Below are 20,319 nucleotides of genomic sequence, written 5' to 3' on the forward strand. Positions count from 1 at the left end.
TTAGTTAGAGATATTTTGCTGGGAAATCTTATTTTTATGCATATTTTCCTACTTATGTGCCTTCATCAACATAATCAATATAGGATCATCTTATATTAGGCTATATAAGAAATAACCACGGAAGTTTAATTGACAAAATGTCATAGTGCTTGACCTTGTCCAGTATGGATGCAGAATGCACAAAATGACCATTTGCTTAGTTCGTTAAGCTTTATAGAGCCCTAATTGACATAAAATGAGTCAGTGGTTTGATTAGTTGGGCTGATTGACAACTTCAGACTATCATAAAAACACGCTCCATCTCACACATACACAGTGTCATGTGTCATAGCCTCGAGGTTTATTCGTGTGTCCTGTCGCATGATCCAAAAGATGCACTATGGGCTGCATAAAAAGCTGCATGATTTCTGAGGCATTGTATTTTATCGTACAGCGCTTGGCGTTCGGACTTATACTGGCATCTAGTGGCTGACACGGGAACTACCACAACATCTCTTGACAGAAAGAGCTCGTTTCGAATGCCAAATAGTCAATCTGAAAGAACGGGGAGGATGTGATTCTTTCATGTAAAAGGGTAAAAGTACTTTTGTTTGTTTGTTTGTTATATTTAAATCTGCTCAACAGTCTTGTGTAGAACCAGGGTTATAATAGTTCACTAAAACTAAAACCATTAAAAAAAATATCTTAAAATAAAACAAACGCTAACTGAAATAATTAAATAATAGTTTGCCCCTTTGAATAGATATATAAAGCTGCCTACTTATCATCAAATCATTAATATAAAATTCAATATATTGTACTTTGCGGGACTATTTGGATTTACTGGCTATTTTATGATGTCTAAGCCACATCATTATGATATTAACTTGGTTATTTTATAATAGTGCCTCTGTGTTTTTGTTATATATGAGTAGCTAAGCTTTATCTGTTTGTAATACTAGATTGTGCTGTTCCGTATAGGCCTACAGCAGTAAAGAGTGATCCGTCTATTCAAGGAAAGAACATCGAAGACCCCCATCTCAACCTTAGAGGAGCCACTTTAAATAGAGATAACCACACTGAGGTCAGTCTTCAGAGTAGTCTATGAGAACGCTCACAAGACTGACATGAGATCACGCTATCCTCTCATCCCACATTTGTAGCATTTTATTTCACAATCTGGGTGATGTGTCTTTAAAGGTCAACATTTATGTAAAGCCGTGTTCTGGGAAGAAAGAACATTTCCTTTAGACTTTTAAAGATGTTATAAGCTTGTGTGTCCAACCTTTTCCTTGTTGCTAAAAAAACATATTTTTCAGTATGTATTTGGACAGTGGTTTTCAATCTTTTACACATGTGATCATTCTCATGCAAGGGACCCCATCCTAAAATTTAAAAGGCAGCTATAAATGTTTTATGTTTAAAGGCCCAATTTACACTGTGAGAAATATTATAAATGTGTAAAAAATATTTGGAAAAATTATATTCACTTAGTACTGCACTGTGTATTATTTTAACTTTTATAATTCATTTTATATTATTATTTTTTTGTTTATTAATATATTTTTTTTTATTTTAATCTAATATTTTTACATTTTTATCTAAGTTGTATTTTAATCTATTTTTATTTACTTTAGTATTTTTATTATTTATTTTAATCTATTTTATTTTAAACTCATTTATTTTTACATTTCTTTACACTGTTTTTATCTAAACATTTTCCTGTACCCCCTAATTGGGATACAACTGGGTTTTTAAATCATTTTGATGTTGTTTGAGGTTAATAATTCACCAAAAAAAAATAAAAAAAAAATAAATAATAATAATAATAATTATATATATAAATATATATATATATATATATGTTATCACTTATTCACCATCATGTTGTTCCAAACCTGTGTGACATTTTTCAGTGCAACACAAGATATTTAGAAAAATTACAGAAAGGTCATTTTTTGTCTTTCACAGAAGAATTATTGTCATGTTTGAATAACATAAGGGTGAGAAAATTATGAAAAAATGTATGCAAATAAACAAGTTTTGAAATTGTTTCAAAAGAATTTATTCAAAAATACATATTTGTAAAATAGATTTCAGGCACTTGAACATGAGAGAATCATCAGTTTAGTGTATAACACAGCAGTGCAGGTAATGGACTACAGGGGAATAAATATACACACGCATAAACATTGACAAGAACTGCTGGAAATGTTTGTATAAGTGCGACATATTCCATTCAGGTGGATGAAAAGTTCTGCATAACAGATTACAAAACAATAAACAGAAAAAAGATATATACAAGACTTAAAATTCTGTAGACAAACATGCAATCAAGGCTAAGAAACATTCACTCAGACCCAAAAAGTCCTTATTTTACATTTCGCACCACAAATCATCTTGTGCACAGCACTTCAACACATTTATGGAAAAATGAAGACTCAAAGATAGAAATGTAATAAATTAAGGCAATATTTAATCACGCGAGGAATCAAAGTGCAATCCATTTGGAAACATCAGAATGAGTTACAGTATCCCCAGGTACATTCTCTGATTGAGTTTCAGTGCAGACCGTTCTGCTCAATGTACATTTTGGAAAGGGACGCCGCCATGGACTTGGCCAACTCCTCGTCCCTCTTGCGCTGCACCTGTGTGTGACGGCACCAGTCGTCATACTCCGGATTGGGCTGACAACTGTCCAGCAGCACATCATAATGACCGTTACTAAGCCAGCTCAACCATATGGCCGGTTTAGACAAGTCATCTTCGCCCAGGTAGTGCACCATGGTTGATACCGTCGGGCTTTCCACACTACCCCCAGTGGTCAAGTAGATATTCACATTCAGCATCTGACTCATGGCCAGCAGTTCTGGATAGCCGGCCCATGCACCGTCCTGGGCCGCATTGATCAGAAACTCCCCGACGTCTCCTTCGATGATGGGGTTGAACTCCTCCAGGTGGTCGGCGATGTGGTGCATGGTTTGCTCTCTCAGCTCCTTGTGCCTTGACTGGTCCCCATAAGCCGCCTTGGAAATGGCCCGGTACAGGCAGTTCCCATCTGGGATGATGTGAAAGCGGTATTTCTGCCTGTCGTGGAGGTATTTGTTTTGTTTCTCCACTTCGGCCAAGTAACGGGTAACCTTGTTGTCAACGTCACTTTTGTTAGGTCTCACGGTGGGCTCCTGAAGGATGCGCAGCTCAAAGACCGGATTGTCATCTTCGATGCTTTCCTGCCTTTGGGGGTCTTTGAGAGCTTCAGATGAATCAGATGAGGGTCTTTGCACAGTTTCAACAGTTCTGGAGGGCGTGGCATCGCTTAGTAAACATGGCTCGCGTCTTCTCTCACAAACTCTGTAGCTGTCATTATCAAAAAACCTATCGTAGAGAATTGATTTTTTCTCACTTATCTCATCGTTGTCATCCTCAAAAACGCCTCTTCTGGGATCTAAGTCCAAGACGGAATCAGAGTGGTGATGATTATCTCCGTTAACTGCGTAGGAAACCCGTTTGTAGTGCGTCTCCAGAGGTCTATGGTTTGTGCGCGGCTCCTTCACGATGTGAATAGGCACAGATCTCTCCACGCCATCCGGTCGCGTGATGATAATCTCCGCGGTGGAAGTGTAGAAAACCGGCCTCATCGAGGTGGCCTCATAACATGAAAAAGCAGGCATGTTCGCTTCAGTCTGTTCCCCTCCAGACAAATAGCCCGTGTGAGCAATTGTGGCGCTTCCGTTAACGGCGTTTCTGACCACCTCCAAAGAACCCGAACTTGTCGTTGTTGCGTTATTGCCGACACTGGTGAGAGTTACGGAAACTTTCCGAGAGGAGCCGGGGTAGTGTGTTAACGCGCTGCTGTACAAGTGCATTTTCAACGTCCTCCCTTTATACAATACGCCTTAAGGCCTCGTTGTTACCGAATGATGACAACACGGTCCAAAAATAATCTCTGTCATCAATAGCAGCGAATGTGTAGGGCGCGTTTCCATGGATCCTCGTTCCCCGCTGCTACAAAGTTGTCTTGCGTCAGCCCCAAAGCAACCCTAATTTTAGCGCGAGCACTGGTAACCGGACCCCGGGTCTCTGACACACCGCCCGGGCCGAGGAGACGACCTGCACCCCGCGGGAATGCGAAAGATGTGATGTGTCACTGGGACTCTCTGCGTTTCTCTCGCTTCTGTCCGTGTTTACGCTAGCGCGCGTCAGGGCGGCGTCGCCAGATTGGAATGCGTGCAGTTTGCCAAGAGGCCGCGGGTTCCCAAACAGCTCAGAGGACCACACTGCCTCTCAACAGCGAGGAAGTCCCGCCTCACACTAAACTTCATTGGTCCTACTTAATCAAGAAGAGTTGGCTATAAATCACCTTAAGCATATTACAGACTTTTCTTGGAAATGCAGTCAGGTCGATACGGCATCAACCCAAAGCTTCAATCCAATAAGTTTTCCCCCATAAAAGTAAGGCAGATAATTTGCTCGTTGTAGCTTTCATCTTTCGTTTTCCCTTATATGGCTTTAAACTCCCATTTGACACGCAGTTTCAGAATTGTGAACATTTTGTTCACACAACTAATTCCCTAATCACAGAGTTCCTGAATATTCTGACTCATGACCTCATCCCTCATGACATCATATTCTGCAAAGAGAGACTCAAAGCCCTTTTACTGCACCTGTTCTGTGGGTTAATCCTTTCATAGTTATCTATCTATCTATCTATCTATCTATCTATCTATCTATCTATCTATCTATCTATCTATCTATCTATCTATCTATCTATCTATCTGTCTGTCTGTCTGTCTGTCTATCTAAAGGTGAATATAGCCTATTACTGAGAAAGTGAAGTCACTGAACGGATCATGGTTAAATTGACGGTAAGTTAAAACGACACAAGTTTTAAATAGCTTCCACATAAGTTTCATGCATAGTTCCACTATGTTCTCATGCCCCTTTATGCTTGTGTTACTGAAAGGGGAAATATCTCATGTCCTCCGACACCTCCTAAAAGAGATCACTATATACACTGCCTATTTAATAGCCTATAGTGTGGTCAGCATAATAGCAGAGGTTAAGAGAGCATTGTAATTCTAAAGACATTTAGGACATTTAATATTGGTATTATTACATGGGTAAATTTATATATATCGAATATGCTATATGTCAAAATATATCGGTTTGGGATTTTATATAAAAGATAAGTCGTATGTTTTTACCAATAGGTGGCAATCAAATGCTTCTATTACGCTTTTTGGAGTAACACGTCTGCAGTTGCGCAATGTAACACCAGGGGGAACTATTGGTCTCTGTTTATCGGATAATAACACGCCTTTTTTGACTGCGATGACTGTTACACAATCCAGAGCTGTGTCAGGTTTATGAGAAATCGTGAATCATCATCACGTCTTCTCACATCCATTGTAGTAGAGCCAATATGCATAAGGCATTACCTCACCGAGTTTTAGGCTAGCTTATTGTTTCCTTTAACAAAGACGATTATTAACAAAGATGTTAAGATTTTTGTTGTAACATCCGATTGTTGTAGACATGGGCTATTGTTTACGTCTAGTCTAGAATAACCTGTGCTCTTATCAACGGCAGTAAATTGAGAATTAAGGCCAGCCAGACGTATGACGCAGGCACGCCTCGCATGGAAATGTCAACGACCTGACCCATATCTACAGCCTCCAAATACAGCTTTCTAAGCCTTTACCGCCATGTGCCTCGGTGTTTTGACAGGCAGATACGCTTGGTTTTAAAGGTCCGTGTCTGAATCATGTATATAATAACGTGTCTAACCTGTGCGTACGCACTATAACTGTTTTGGTTGATGCGCCTATTTGGAACAACAACAGATGAACATTGGGCTCCATACGCAAGAGAGATAATCAGCGTTAAGAATTCTGAGACTGCTGTGATTTGAATTAGGGACGCGTCACAAGGACAGCTGAAGAAACAAGCGATTCTTGCTTTACAACCATCTAATCCCAACGGTCAACTGGGTATCACGCAGCGCTGCGCCAACAGGAAGCATCACGCACGGCTTACAAATGGAGCTGTGATGAGAACCATGAGAACCGAGCAATCTTACTTAGAATTAGTACCCCGTTTTTAAAATGGTTCATGACCATTTCGTTAAAAGGTTTCGAACGAGCATTCCTAAATGTTGTGATAGGGGTTTATTTTTAAAATATTTTTGTTGTTGTTGTTTTTTTTACCACTAATTAGCAGCGTAACATAAAGCAACCAGTGTAGCCGATTCCCGAACAAATGACTCTTTTGAGTCGGTTCTTTTAATGAATTGAAAACACGTACAGCGCCAACAGAGTGGTCCGATTCCTGAACCGATGACTCTTACGAGCCGGTTCTTTTCAGTGAATCACGCACATTCAACGACCAGTGTATTCCAGTTCCCGGGCGAATGATTCTTGTGGCTGGTTCTTTACAGTGAATCAAAACACTTTTGTTATTCTGACTCACTTACTAAACAGAGTTGCAAAACTTTCAATAACTGTTACTGTGTGTTATGTTTTACTCAAAACTCGTGAGATTGCATTAAAAGCGCCCATTGTTAATTGTAATTAGTAATTTCTTATAAAAATACAGTTTTTTAATTTAATTTAAAATAGCCTACAGATACGACCAACTGCTGGGTTGCATGTATGCATGCCGTGTCTAAAAAGTCTGAGAAGTCAATTAAAAACTGTAAATATATTGTGCAATAACTGGTTTCTAATGTGTTCTGATAAATCAGAAATCGTGTCATCATTTAAGATTGCTGTGAGCATTATATACAGCTAATAAGAACCGCGTTTTAAAACGTTCTAAAAGAATCATGAATGGAACCGGATATTCCTCAGGATCCTCTCAAGCTTGCAACAGCATCATGGACATCTGTCACCTGAAATAAATGCCGCATTGCACCTGATAACACATCAACACTATCCTGCAGCAAAACATTTTTGCCATTTTTTAAATCTCAGTGAAAAATACAACGCACATCCAAAAATACTGTATTGGAGTAGGGCGCCTAACAGAAGTATGCTGATGAAAGCAAAGCAGCCCCAAATATATCCCTGCCATGTGTCTGCCTCTTCGTAATGTTAACCTACATTCATAATAAACCAGCTTCCTGTGTCTCTGCCGCAGTCATTAAAGGGAAACGTGCAAGAACTAGATCCAATTCAATGTCCAAAACACGTCTCCACAAACACATCCCTCGTGCTAGGATCTATCTCTACACGTTTTAAGATTCGAATGGGTTTGTCAAAAAGCTCTTTTTCGGTCTCTTTTACTCCTTTTTGTGTGTCTGATGTCAGATTTTTCCCTCTTGCCCTCGGAGGGGGAGGATCTAACCGCGTTGAGTCACGCAGCTGTCAAAGATAGCTGTCACCCAGTTTCCACATCAAACACACTGAATGAGACGCGCAGCCTGTCCCAGGTACCCGACAATGTGTTGCGTCTCCGACAAATGAAAAACGCGCTCCGCGGCGATTCCTCGACAAAAAGAAATATTTCTCTCGATACTTCGTAACAATCTGGAATATTACAGTTGTGTGTGATTAAACCGAGGAAGAATCGACCTCCTTGTTGCCAACGTGAAAAGGGGAATTTTGACGGACATGAAGACCAAAAAGGGTATGTTTCTTCTCGATATGGGTGATATAGCGGCGATATATGTTATATATTTTTATCGGTGATTGTAACAAATGGATAGAACTTGTCGATGAGGGTTGAACAGAAAATGTCTGGCATCGCATGCTATTGTTTTCCGCTGCAGACAAAACAGCCTTTTTCTCACCATGTGCTGGCGGGCTGTCACAACGAGCCGTTTCGCGTTATTAACACGCGTGGGTTTTATTCATAATATATAAGCTTTGATTTGTACAGACATGCTTATATAACAGTTGCATGTATTTTAGAGGTTTTAAAGTGTTGTTCCACGAACCAATCTATAACTATAACTTTAAATAGTCTTAAAGGTGACTATTTTAAGGGTTTTGTCGTGCATGTTTAAGTGTGTAAATGCCTTCGTGTAATAGTTGAACTTACTGGCTTGGGGAAAAATGTTCACGCGCTCTGAGTTTCTCATAACACTGACTCAAGTTTTGTTGGGAAAATGAGGGAAACTTTCCAAGGTTTTGTTTTTTTATTTTCTGTTTTTTGGACGACTACTTTGTTGCTTTCTTAGCATCTGAACATTTTGTCGCTGTGTAAAATGTGCAACAATAAATGCTGACCTCCTTTTGTGAAGTTTGTGTATTTCGCGCCGCTTCCTCGAGGCGACGCTTTCACATTCCCTCCGACCTCGTGTCTCTCACAGCACACAATAGAGCCCGAGCTATTTTCTGTTATTAAGTTAATATTTCTCATATATTATGACGTGTAACCGCGTAGAGAGTCGTGTCAGCCTTTTATCTGTCACCTGGCGTGATTTCACACGTTTTAATCTTGTAAAAAGTCGAAAAAACAGAGTTTGAAATGTCCCACAAACGACATTCTTTTGTTCGGTCTTGAGATTTGCAACAGGTTCCCCTCCCCCTCCTCCTCCTCATGTAGGCCGACGACAAAGTTACTTCTTATTAACTTACTCCTCTTAACATGTTCAATCGTTTTCTCACACAACATCAAAGATAAACGTGTACGTGATTTCACTCGTTTCGTTTTTAGTTTAAGTCCCACGCTCACACTCGAGCTGAAGTTGGGGAAAGTTTTCTTTCACTTGCTGAGTGCTCATGAACTAAAAGTCCCCTTCAGCACTCTGAGTGAAACGTCTTATTTACAAACTAACCGGTTTATGATACTTGGGATCAAGTGGTAATGATATTCAAGTCATCGTCATAAGCAGGAAAAGTTGTAATATCAGCACTTAAATAGACAGTCAGACCAAAATCATAACTCTGTCATCTTTTACTCACCCTCATGTTATTCCAAACCCCCGCATTACTTTCTTTCCAGAAAAGGATTTGTTTGGCAGAATGAGACTCTTGAGATTCTTTTTTCATACAATTAAAGTACGTAGTGATTGATGCTGTCATTCTGTCTTTGTGTTCCATAGAATAAAATCCTACATGTTTGAGAGGGCAAGAAAATATTGACAGAATTTTATTTTTTAGGTGAACTGGCCCTTTAAGTGAGTTTTAAAACAAAACAGTATGTTTATCCAAAGTTTTTCTAGTTTTTGTGAGTGTATTTACAGTGCTCGGAAATGCACAATGACACCCAGAGTCTGTGATGCATCCACTTCATCCATGAATCACATGGCTTTGCTTGACAGCAGGGATGTGACACATCAGCTGCCACACACACTCTCTCTCTCACAGACGCACGCTTATACATGCATACAGACGGCCAGGCGCTGTCGTGTAGTGTTTTGCAGTTGGCATTTTGGAGGGGAGAGACTGTGTGTGTAAGATAGGGGGAGGAGGAGAGTCCTTTGCAGGGGTTGGGGGGTTGATGTTTGACTGGGTGTCTTTTGTCTTCCTTCACACACATGGGTACACACTGATTCCAATTCCCTGAATCACACTTATTGACTGGTAAAAACACATTGCTCATACATCAACTTCACTTCATACTTTTCCTGGTTCTCGAAGCCTTTTTTTTTTTTTTTTTTTTTTATAGATAGAAAGAATAATGTTGTAAACTTAATCGTTTTTAAGTGGTGTATTTCTTGTCTCGTATGCCTACAGGTGTGTTGGCGATGTCCGGTAGCGAGACGGACGACGAGGACAGTTTGGATGTGCCTCTTGACCTCTCTTCAAATGGAGGAGGGTCAGGGAAGAGGAAGAGGAGAGGAAACTTACCCAAAGAGTCAGTACAGATACTCCGGGACTGGCTCTACCAACACCGCTACAATGCTTATCCATCAGAGCAGGAAAAAGCCCTGCTGTCCAAGCAGACCCATCTCTCCACACTACAGGTACTGAACATCTATAGAAGTGTGTATATGTGGCCTAGCACAGAACTAAAAAAAAACCAAACAAACAAGGGAACAACTGCATTTAATACAGCTTTAAGAATAATCAAAGTTCCCATGGTAATGAAAAACTGCAATATCGGGGAATGTTAAAACTGTGATTTCCAAACAGTATTATTTTATATATTAATGTAGCATTTAATAATATTTCCAATTAGCTTTATTTTTAATTTTTTAAGGCAAAATTTCTGTTTGTTTTTCATCTAATATATATATTTTTTTTTTAAAAAAAAAAAATGTTTTATTACCAAAAACAACTTTAATAGTTTTAGTTAACAACATTGTTTTCAAGCCTGGAAAAGTCACACAAAATTATGTTGTATACATTTTTCTAGTTTTAGTTTGTTGTGAACTATTTGATTGTTTAGAAATTGCTCATAGTGATTGCAACATCTAAAATACTGTATTTAAAATAGATTAAACAATATAACATGTAACAAATTGACTGGAAAGTCATGTAAATTCATTGGCCAAAAGGTTTGGGAACTCTGAATAAAAGTACATTTGAATGACTCAAAGCAGTTTCTGAAGTCATGCTTCAGACAAGGTCTGAAGTTTCTCACGACTGCTTGTTTCTGTCAAGAATGCGAAGGGGAATTTTTCAGTTTTCTGCTTTGTTGATCAGTAATATATTTATATGCTTCACTGGAGAGCAGTTAACTGTCATCAATGTCTAGTTCAACTGACATTGTGTGAAGGAAACTGAAAGGTTCAATGTCATAAATAGAAGAGAGCCAAAATAAATACGTCAGAGAAAGAAAAAGTCAGCTCTTTTCGCTAGCGCTACTGCGTTTAAGATCACACGTTCTGTCCCCGCTGAGTTTTAGCGTCATATAAACAACACTTCCTGTGAATGCAGTCAATGGAGAGAATTCCTGCGGACAGATGAGTGAATAACTGTTTTGAGTCATCTGAGATGTAGCCACATAGAGAGAAAGAGAGGGAGAGAGAGGGAGAGAGAGACTTGCTCAGACACTGGGCCAGGAATTTCCCCTGCGCTCAGCCAGCTGTCTCACTAACAATAGGGAGACACAATACACACACATTAACATAGTGAAGACTACCAGGCTCAGGCGGACCGTTGGATACACAATACAGCCCCATTACCCAGAGAGCCAAAGAGGCTTCTCTTCTGAAGAGACCCACTGGAAGACAATACAGGAGCATTACCATACTGAGGACTGCATTTTGAAAACGGCCCCTTTAGATACCGAGAACGAAAAGTTAGAACTCAAGTTATTTCATTATGGCATAGTGTGTGTATTGGGAAAGTAGGCCAGAATAGAATTGTAAAAGTCAAAACAGCTCTGAAACATTTATAATTATTAAATATAAAAAATATAAAAATTATAATAATTAAAATGTATATGTATGTGTGTATATATATATATATATATATATAATTTTTTTATTATAATTGAAAATATATCATTTAATTAATTTCATATATATATATATATATATATATATATATAATTAATTAAATTATATATTTTATTAACATTGATTTTATGTTCCTTGCTTAATAGGATTCATTTTCGATCTGCAATGTAAATGATCAGTTACCTGTGGTGCATTATCTACATTGACTAAAAAGGCCAGTGGAGTTCAATCGTTGATATAAACTAAAGGTGTTAACAGTCAGCCATTACTAACAAAGTAATTGGTGTTTTTATAGAGATGCACACCGAAGTCACTTGTGTTTTCTATACCCTGAAATGTTGGATTTGCATTAGAGTAGACCTCACACCCCCTCAGGTGAGACTCGCCAGAGCCGTGAAAGATACAGCGCTATTAGCATGATTAAGGCCTAAAGCCCTTAGGCCCAACAAAGAGCCCAATCTGAGGGATAAAGGTGAAATGTTACTTAGGTGATTGAAAGGAATCCTCACCGCCAAGAGCTTCCTGCTTTCAACTGCCAACTCAGCTTTTTAAAAGAGGAAAAACAAAAATAGAGGCAGAGATCCGTCACATGTTAACTCAATACAGCCTCATGAATTTCCATTTTAAACTTGAGTAAGACAGCGTGCAAACAAAATGAACAAAACAAAAGGTTTTATAGGACTATAGGCTTTGAACTTTGAAAGAAAATAACAGGTGGTAGAAGTTAGAGATAGAATTTGAGGTTGTTCATCCTATAAGAAACTAACAATATTAAGTTGCTTAATTATATATTTTTTATTATAATGCTTTAAAGTTTAGTTTCTTATTAAAAAAACCCTCAATTTGAGTTAATAAAAGTAACGTTAAAAATATATATTTTTATTTTTATTTTCTGGCTTTAAAGAACATTTCCAAAAAAGTACAATATTTAAAAAGTACATATTAAATTATCTACTACTTCATTATTGGATTGCAGGATGTTGTTAAATAAAAATATTGATAACAGGATCTACATTTTTAATACAGTATGGTAAGACTGTGATTGTGCTTGTGATTTCAATATATGATCGTATCTGCATTTGAGTATTAGCATTTTGATGTATCATAATCTTCTCTTCTCTGCACAGGTGTGCAACTGGTTTATAAACGCCCGGCGACGACTCCTTCCTGAGATGCTCCGGAAAGACGGCAAGGACCCCAACCAGTTCACCATCTCGCGGCGGGGCAGCAAGGGTGGCGAGATGCTCAGCGACAACTCCCAGTCCCCGAAACACGGTCTTCTCGCCAACGGAGAGGACCGCAACAGCTACGAGCCCGGCTCGCCTCACTCGACCAGCAACACGCCCACTTCTAACGGTTACCCCAAAAAAGCCCTGTCCCCAAAAACACCCCCCTCGCCCGGACCCGTCTTACCCAGACCCTCCGTCATCTGCCACACCACCATCACCACGGGCACGCAAGGCATCAGCTCGACAACGCGCCTCGGCGTGGAGGGAGCCACGGAGCTGCCGCTCACAGACGTGGCCGGCCTGTTCGGGTGTCGAGGGGAGGGTAACGTCAGCCCCCAGAGCGGCCTGTTCAACACCCCGCCGCCCACCCCGCCCGATCTCACCCAGGACTTCAGCGGCTTCCAGTTGCTGGTTGACGTGGCGCTGAAGAGGGCCGCAGAAATGGAGCTGCAGGCCAAACAGCTCCTCGCCTGAAGACAGAAAACACGGATGGATGAATGAAAAAGCTTCATCGATGTTTGTTTCTTGCCCCGCCCCTCCCAAAAAACTTGACTGAGCAACAGAAAGCAAACAAGCATGGCCTGATCATTTCTATTTTTGGTAAATGTAAATCAAATTGATGAGGATTCCTTTATGTAAAGCATTTCAAGGTGCCTTGGCAGTCGGTTCTTTTTTTTGTATTCCATTTCTATGTAAATAAATATGTATCTTTTCATTTTGTACACAGGGGACCAAAACCAAACACAGTAATACGACTTCCTGTCTTTCCTTCTTTACAAGAAGACGAGCTCTTCTCCCATTCCTCATGAGTCTTTCTTTCTCGTTTTCAGAGATTCGGCTCTATGATTGTCGATTTTTGCCTCATTTTTAGAGAACACGTCTGATATTCTGCCTCGTTTTTTTTGCACAAAATGGCAGGTCATCTCAGTATCTTATCAACTCTAGCTTTCTCTCCAACAGACTCTAATCACTACTGCACCAGGTCATTCTGTGTCTCATAGATGTTCAGTTTTTGTTTTTTGTTTTTTTTCGTTGTAAAATTTCAAATGCTGTCGTTAGTATGTTTCTCTTTTTCCTTTCATTACTCTTGAGGGATATTCAGATGTAGCAGAACTATAGTCTGAGATTTCCTCTGAATACTCAGTGTAGAAACGGCCAGTGAATGTGCCCACATGTTCCCCGCACCACCCCTAAACACACACACACACACACACACACACACACACACACACACACACACACACACACACACACACACACACACACACATACACGCACACACAAATACACACCTTGGACAAGTGAGCTGGAAGAATGAACACTACATGAATTGTATTAATTTTTTTTTATTTCTTTTTTGTTTTGTTTTTGTTTATTAAGTTGAGACCACTTTCAGAGGATAAAAAGAAAGAATGGTTTTATGTCACCAAATATGTTGATTTCAAGGTTTTGGGACCTTAGACCAGTGCATTTTCAGTAGCCAATGTGACATGATGCCCAATGATGTGACTTCTCCTCCTTACTGTGCAATGTATGTGGCAAATAGGGGTCACACGGTGTTTAAATAAAGTTTTGTTTTCTACAAAATTAATCTTCTTTCTTCTGCTTATTTTTAACTACATTGTCCGATAAGTGTTTGCAGTGGGAACATGGAAAGGTTCTTATAATCAAGGCTGGTTTTGTTTTGTTTTGTTGTTTTTTTTATCATGGGAAAGATTAGCCTTCAGATGACATTTCTTTCCAGTAGTGTTTGAAAAATGAAATAACGTGTAAGGTCAGACAGAAGATGTAGATTGCTTTCATAAAGCGGAAGCCAGCATCCAAACGTGATTTATACCAATCCAACTCTGCCCTACCTTGACATCTCGTGCATATTAAAGGCATGTTCTTACAGGCTATTGCTAAATCATACTGACATTCTTCTGTGTGTGTAAGCTTCACAAGAACGCCAATTAGCATAATCCTGCATTTAATTAGCGGTAGCTAAAACCAGACGTCAACGATGGCTTGCCAATGGCGTCTGTGTGAGTGTGCATGTCTGTATCTGAGCACAGACAATAAAGACGGATTAGCGGGGACACGTCTGTCCTGGATATTCAATCACGCTCGGTTAGACAGCTGTTCTTTACTTTAGACTTCTCACTCGGCTGAGATCCAAACAAACATCTCAAAGGGTCATTGGTGTAGTTGGCAACAAGTGATCAAAGTGATTAGCAGCTCAAAGCGGTTAATTAACCGAACACCTATATTTAAAAAGACATTACATTCTATGATACTAAAGACTTTTTTGGATGGAAGGGATGTCTCGCACATATTAGATGGGAGTTTATCTGTTCTTTGGGTTCATCTAAGAAGCCTGAAGCTGTCCACTAATAAGAGTCAAAGAAGATCTGTTCTCCCACTCAGGCCTCAGGCAATGATTTAAAACTGAAAGCCTGTTTTCAACTCAGAGTAAAATATAAAAAGCTAATAGTAATAAAGTTTAAGATAAGCAATTGTGAGATATGAAGTAAAAACTGTGAGAAGTTACGTAAAATAAAGTCACAATTACGAGTCGCAATTGTGAGCTAGAAAGTCACAAAGACGTAAAGGCGGAATAATAGTGATAAACTTCTAAATAAGCCAAATCGAGATGTCACAACTGTGAGAAATAGTCAAAATTGTGCAGAATAAAGTTACAATTATGAAATCACAATTACTAGAAATAAAGAAAATAATGAGAAGCATCTTAATTATGAAAAATAAAACTGCAGCTGTGATATAAAAAGTCAATTGTGAGCTGTCACAAAAAAAAAGTAATTATGAGAAATATGACGCAATTACTAACTGCCATAATTGTCATAATTAAATCAATTAAAAATAAAAAAGTAATAATTGTGAAATGTCACAACACTAAAAAAATTTCACAATTTTGAGTGATGTCACAATTTGAAGAAATAAAGAAAAAAACTTTCTTTTCTTATGAGAAAGTCGCAATTACTAGAATATAAAGACAATAATGAGAAACAATGTCAACTGTGAGATGTGAAGTCTCATATCCGAGAAATAAAATCGTAATTGTGAGTTATGTGTGAGATGCAATAGTGATATCAAGTAAATGTATAAACAGGCTTCCATGTAAAACAGTCATTTATCTCTATTTACTGGATAGAACAAACAGATTTATTGAACATTCAGTGCTATACATTTATTTGAAAATGAATCACTTCATGGCTGTGAGCATCTGTAACATTTTAATGATCAAAATTTCATACACGTGCCATAACATCAACAGTGTTGATACAATAAATACAAAATGTAAGTAGTAAGATATCCTTAGATGTAGGTTACATTTACAATGAAGAACATTCATGTATTTACACACAGTCATTTTGATAAAGTTTATGCTTTTACAAGAACAGTAAATACACAATTTCTTGCCTTCATTTCCCAAAATATTGTGGTGAGTGCACCGTCCACAGTTTGGCAATAAAACATAGTCTGATTTTCTTTTATTTGGGAAGATAAAACCCTAAAAAGTCTGGACTTATGTTGCCAGATATAAACCAATATTTTAATTGATAAGGTATAATCTCCAGTATCAGACCTCTTCATGATACACACACACACACACACACACACACACACACACACACACACACACACACACACACACACACACACACACACACACACACACACACACACACACACACACACACACACACACACACACACAAGTTATATAGTCTCCCCTGAGGCTATGTTGTGCATGACTATTATATATTCATAAATTAAGGCCGAGCGTTTAAACATCAATAATATTTCAAACAAACATTAACCACAGTAGAAGGGCTCTAGTGCATAATAACGGGAATGAAGAGTATAGTTAAAAAGATAAATACTACAAGGATCAAACTAAAGCCAATGCAACTGAACTGTCTATGAAAATAGAAAATGGCTGCACATTGGCTGCTGGGAAATTAATATCAATATATATTTATAGTGATGTGTCTATCCACAGTGAAATATTTAGAGCAAAGAAAAAAGAAATAGCTCTGTTTATTTAACATATTTAACAAGTGCAAATTAGTATTTGTTATTGAAAAGTATCAGAAAGTGCAGTTAGGATTTGACTAGTATTGAGTAACTTGTCAGTGCAACTATGATGCAGCGCAAATCAATTACAAGAGCAGCACAAGAGTGTGTGAATGATTCAACGGTTAAGATAGGTTTCATTAAATAGAAAAATGAATAAACTGCTGGTATGTGCTCTGCTTTGATACATGTGTCTACTTGCACTTTCTCCTAAGGGTTGCTGAAATTATATACATCTAAGTATAAATAAAAACAAAAGAAAGTAGCTGATCTATATTACAAAGTATCAACTGTGCTACATATCGGTTGGAAAAAAAAATGACGCCTTTAGGAAAATTAGGAAGCACTTGGGTACATGCACTTGATGTGGAAATAACACAAACACACACATACACACTTGGTTGAGGATACAGACTATCATGCTAACTAGTGATTATAAATATAATGAATACATTGCCTGTCACAGTTGGTGTTTTTACTAAAAAAATAATTATGTATTACATTTATAGAGTTGTGGCATTGCAGTTTTAATATTTCAAATGATACTGTTAAGCATTATTGAAATTCAAAATCTATGGTAAAGAGAGAAATTGGTGTCTGACTGTCCGTTTAAATGCGTTTCGTCTGATCTTAAATATCTCTACAACTCCCTCATTACAAAATAATGATATTTTACTTTATATCCATTTATACAAACATTTAGACAAATATAGTGAGCTATATTAGTGAGCAGTCAGGAAGGCGTCTTATAATTCATCATTTATATATTTACAAAATACGCATTTTTTAAAACTATCTAATGTCAAGCTCAACATAACAACAATGGGGCGCGATTTGACTATTTGTCTGTCCTCGCTGAACGGAAAACCGCTAAGCAACGTGACACAATCACAGCCAATCAGATGTTTAAAGTACAGTAGTAAAGAGCAGAATGGGCCAATGAGATTTCACAGTGGGCGGAGCTATTCAATGCCACAGAATTAGAAAATGTCCTGTCGGTTGTTGTGGTTGTGGACGGCTCGTCCACACTGACAGCGATTTTATTGCTGGAGGAGTTGCTAGACACTCTCATGTCGAATTACCTTGCACATGTCACCAGAAATGGCTTTATGTCAACAACAAAAATGTAAACGTATACACAAATTGTACACAGAAAAGCCATAACTAAACCACAACTAACATAAAAAGACAGTTGTGAGATACAACTTTCTAGATCATAAGATATAAAGTCATAATGTGAGAAATTACATCATAATTGTGAGACATAAAGTCGCAATTCACGATATAAGCTTGCAATTACGTCGAGTCAGAATTACGAATAATAAAATCTCAATTGTGAGTTTAATTGTGAGTCTGTGATATATAAAACCCAATTATGAGTAATAAAGTCACAATTACGATATAAAGTCGCAATTATCACTTACATTATGTAGTCACAATTATGTAAAAATAAATTTGCTTGTGATATACAGGGTCACAATTGTGATTAAAAACAGTTATGAGAAATAAAAGTCACAATTGCGATATAAAGTTGCAATTATCATTTAAAATCACAATTACATTAAGTCAAGTCACAATTAGGAGAAATAAATCTTGTGATATAGAGTCACAATTGTGATATATTAATTGTGCGACTGAGATAAAAATGCAATTGTGAGAAATAGTCACATTTATGATATAAAGTCGCAATTAACATTTAAAATTGCAATTACATTAAGTAGTCACAATTGCATTAAATAAAATATCTTCTGATACATAGGATCACAATTGTGGTATATTGTTAAGACTCTGAGATCTGAGGAAAAAATTGTCACAATTATGATATAAAAATCACAATTATGAAATAAAAAGTCACTGCAATTGTGAGGACACATCCACATCACACCACCATGTGTATTTCACCAGAAATCTGAAAATATCTCTGAAAATAAAAGACTTCATTGCTGTCAGTGTGAACGGGGCTTAATGCTGAATGAAATCCCTGACTGCCCGTATGTAATGTTTCATAACGTGGACATATGAACGGCTAATGAATCAGAGGCGTGAAGAGTGGTTTGTTCTGACAGTGCTTCTGTCAATGACGTGAACGCGTTGAGTGGGGACTGATAAAAGTGTCACATTTGTCAGATATGATGGACATCTATGTCAGTCAAACAGGTGAGTGGCAATGAGAGATAGAGAGTGGACAAAACAGGAGATAAGATGGTGCGAGAGGACGACTGAGTGGGAGGTTGAAAAATATGAGAAGAAAGAAGAGAAGAGGTGGGTTTTCCATTCTGTCCTGTGATACTGAAAACAGAACGACCTCGCCCGGTCTCAGAGGTGCAGGGTGACACGTGAGAGAGTGTGGCACATGTACAGAAAGCCTGACACCCACAGGTATACATACATACACCACAATCAAAGCTACATTGGCTGTTGAAATCTTCAGAAGTGATCGGTATGTTGCCCTTTTTAGAAGTTAGGTTCTCTTTGAGAACACAAGACATATGGCTCTTACACGGTAACCGCAAAAACGACAAAATAAATAATAAAATTCAGTAGTGTGCAATATTTGGGTAGTAATATTAACAGATAATATGCTGTGTTTTAGGCATGAATATATATATTTATTTATATTCATATATATATATATATAAAATTGGTTATTTTAACAATTAAATATAGTGTCTAATGTTAATATTAAAGTCTTTGGGAGTTTAACAAGGGAGCTAACAATGGCAGGACAGAGGAAGAGAGTAAAATTAAGTCATAAATACAGTAGAAGCCCACAGTGAAGAAACTCTCTTTTACACAAGAAAAAGGAGTGATTATGTTACAGCTACCCTGCCTTTGTCATTCAGTGCTATTGTGTTATGGTTGGAGATGAGTGTGTGTGTGTCTATTAGGCTTCTAAGCACCCGGTTTTCAGTGTGAAAGTGTTTATAATCGTGTTTGGGCCTCTGGGATGTATATTTCGATGCTGTCGGCGCATTCTGTGGCAGAGTTCTGGCGCTGAGAGGCGGCGGCACGTTTAGCCGCTAACAGCCGCTTACGAGCCTCCATCCGCTGGGAGCCCTCCAGAGACCGGTCTCTCACTAGCATGGGACCCTTCCGTGGCTTCCTGGGTACTGGAGGGGGCACGCGCTTCTCCTGGACATCAACGACAAACTGGTTAGTGTCACTCCGCGATGTAACACAACACAGCTAATGCATGCAAACGGGGGGGTCATCTGTTGGGTCATCTGCAATATTTAGTCGTGTTTGAGTGCCAGGCATCAGCCAAATACATTAAGTGAGCGCTCAGGGGTGGCAGGGCCGTTACGGAGGGCCGTTTTCGTCAACTAAGAGTTCAAGCCATTTGGCATGAGGTAAAAGGGACCTCTGGATGTGAACCACATGCAGCGTGCAAATGGGAGCATCACCTCAAAACCCCGATCACTGTCAAACACAGAATACATAAAATAATAAGAAGTGAGCAAAACAAATCAGATAATAGCATAACGCATGCAACATTCATAAATGTAATAAGATAAACATTCAAATAAAATACTAAACCAAATAATGAAGCAATTGATCTTAAAGGGATAGTTTACCCAAAAATGTTGTCATCATTTACTCACCCTTACGTTGTTCCCAAACTGTACGAGTTTTTTCTTCTTCTTCTGTTTAACACAAAGATATTTTAAAGAATGCTGGTAACCA

The 20,319-nt window shown here is 38.3% G+C and overlaps 3 protein-coding genes and 1 long non-coding RNA gene across 8 annotated transcripts in view; 1 reads left to right on the plus strand and 3 right to left on the minus strand.

Moving 5' to 3' along the window:
- Positions 1–2,020: 2,020 nt before the first annotated feature.
- On the minus strand, positions 2,021–4,301 carry otud1 (OTU deubiquitinase 1). The gene has a single exon (XM_082184197.1). It carries the CDS (start codon positions 3,843–3,845, stop codon positions 2,541–2,543), a length of 1,305 nt encoding a protein of 434 aa, XP_082040323.1. The 5' UTR covers positions 3,846–4,301; the 3' UTR covers positions 2,021–2,540.
- A 3,130-nt stretch (positions 4,302–7,431) lies between these two features.
- Positions 7,432–14,149, plus strand: tgif1 (TGFB-induced factor homeobox 1). The gene is made up of 3 exons (XM_082183324.1): positions 7,432–7,605; positions 9,660–9,889; positions 12,457–14,149. Exons 1-3 carry the CDS (start codon positions 7,590–7,592, stop codon positions 13,030–13,032), a joined length of 822 nt encoding a protein of 273 aa, XP_082039450.1. The 5' UTR covers positions 7,432–7,589; the 3' UTR covers positions 13,033–14,149.
- Positions 13,568–14,984, minus strand: LOC309508843. Its single transcript, XR_014209725.1, has 2 exons — positions 13,795–14,984; positions 13,568–13,748 (listed from the first exon to the last, which is right to left on the minus strand). It is a non-coding gene; the product is annotated as an uncharacterized lncRNA (long non-coding RNA).
- A 735-nt stretch (positions 14,985–15,719) lies between these two features.
- Positions 15,720–20,319, minus strand: part of dlgap1b (discs, large homolog-associated protein 1b) — a 156,910-nt gene continuing 152,310 nt past the window's right edge. For all 5 annotated transcript variants that reach the window (XM_082183316.1, XM_082183314.1, XM_082183315.1 and 2 more), the window contains one exon: positions 15,720–19,767. In XM_082183316.1, coding sequence (XP_082039442.1) covers positions 19,558–19,767 — 210 coding nt within the window. In that variant the 3' untranslated portion in view covers positions 15,720–19,557. The remainder of the gene's footprint in view (positions 19,768–20,319) is intronic.

The sequence above is a fragment of the Leuciscus leuciscus genome (genome assembly GCF_965113295.1).
Source record: "Leuciscus leuciscus genome assembly, chromosome: 11".
In the NCBI taxonomy this organism is placed as follows: Eukaryota; Metazoa; Chordata; class Actinopteri; order Cypriniformes; family Leuciscidae; genus Leuciscus; species Leuciscus leuciscus.

Bases quoted from the DNA above. Each gene is read 5' to 3' on its own strand.
- otud1 (XM_082184197.1), bottom strand. From the start codon at position 3,845: ATGCACTTGTACAGCAGCGCGTTAACACACTACCCCGGCTCCTCTCGG.
- tgif1 (XM_082183324.1), top strand. The intron at 9,890-12,456 runs GTACTGAACATC...TTCTCTGCACAG, and splicing joins CCCATCTCTCCACACTACAG to GTGTGCAACTGGTTTATAAA.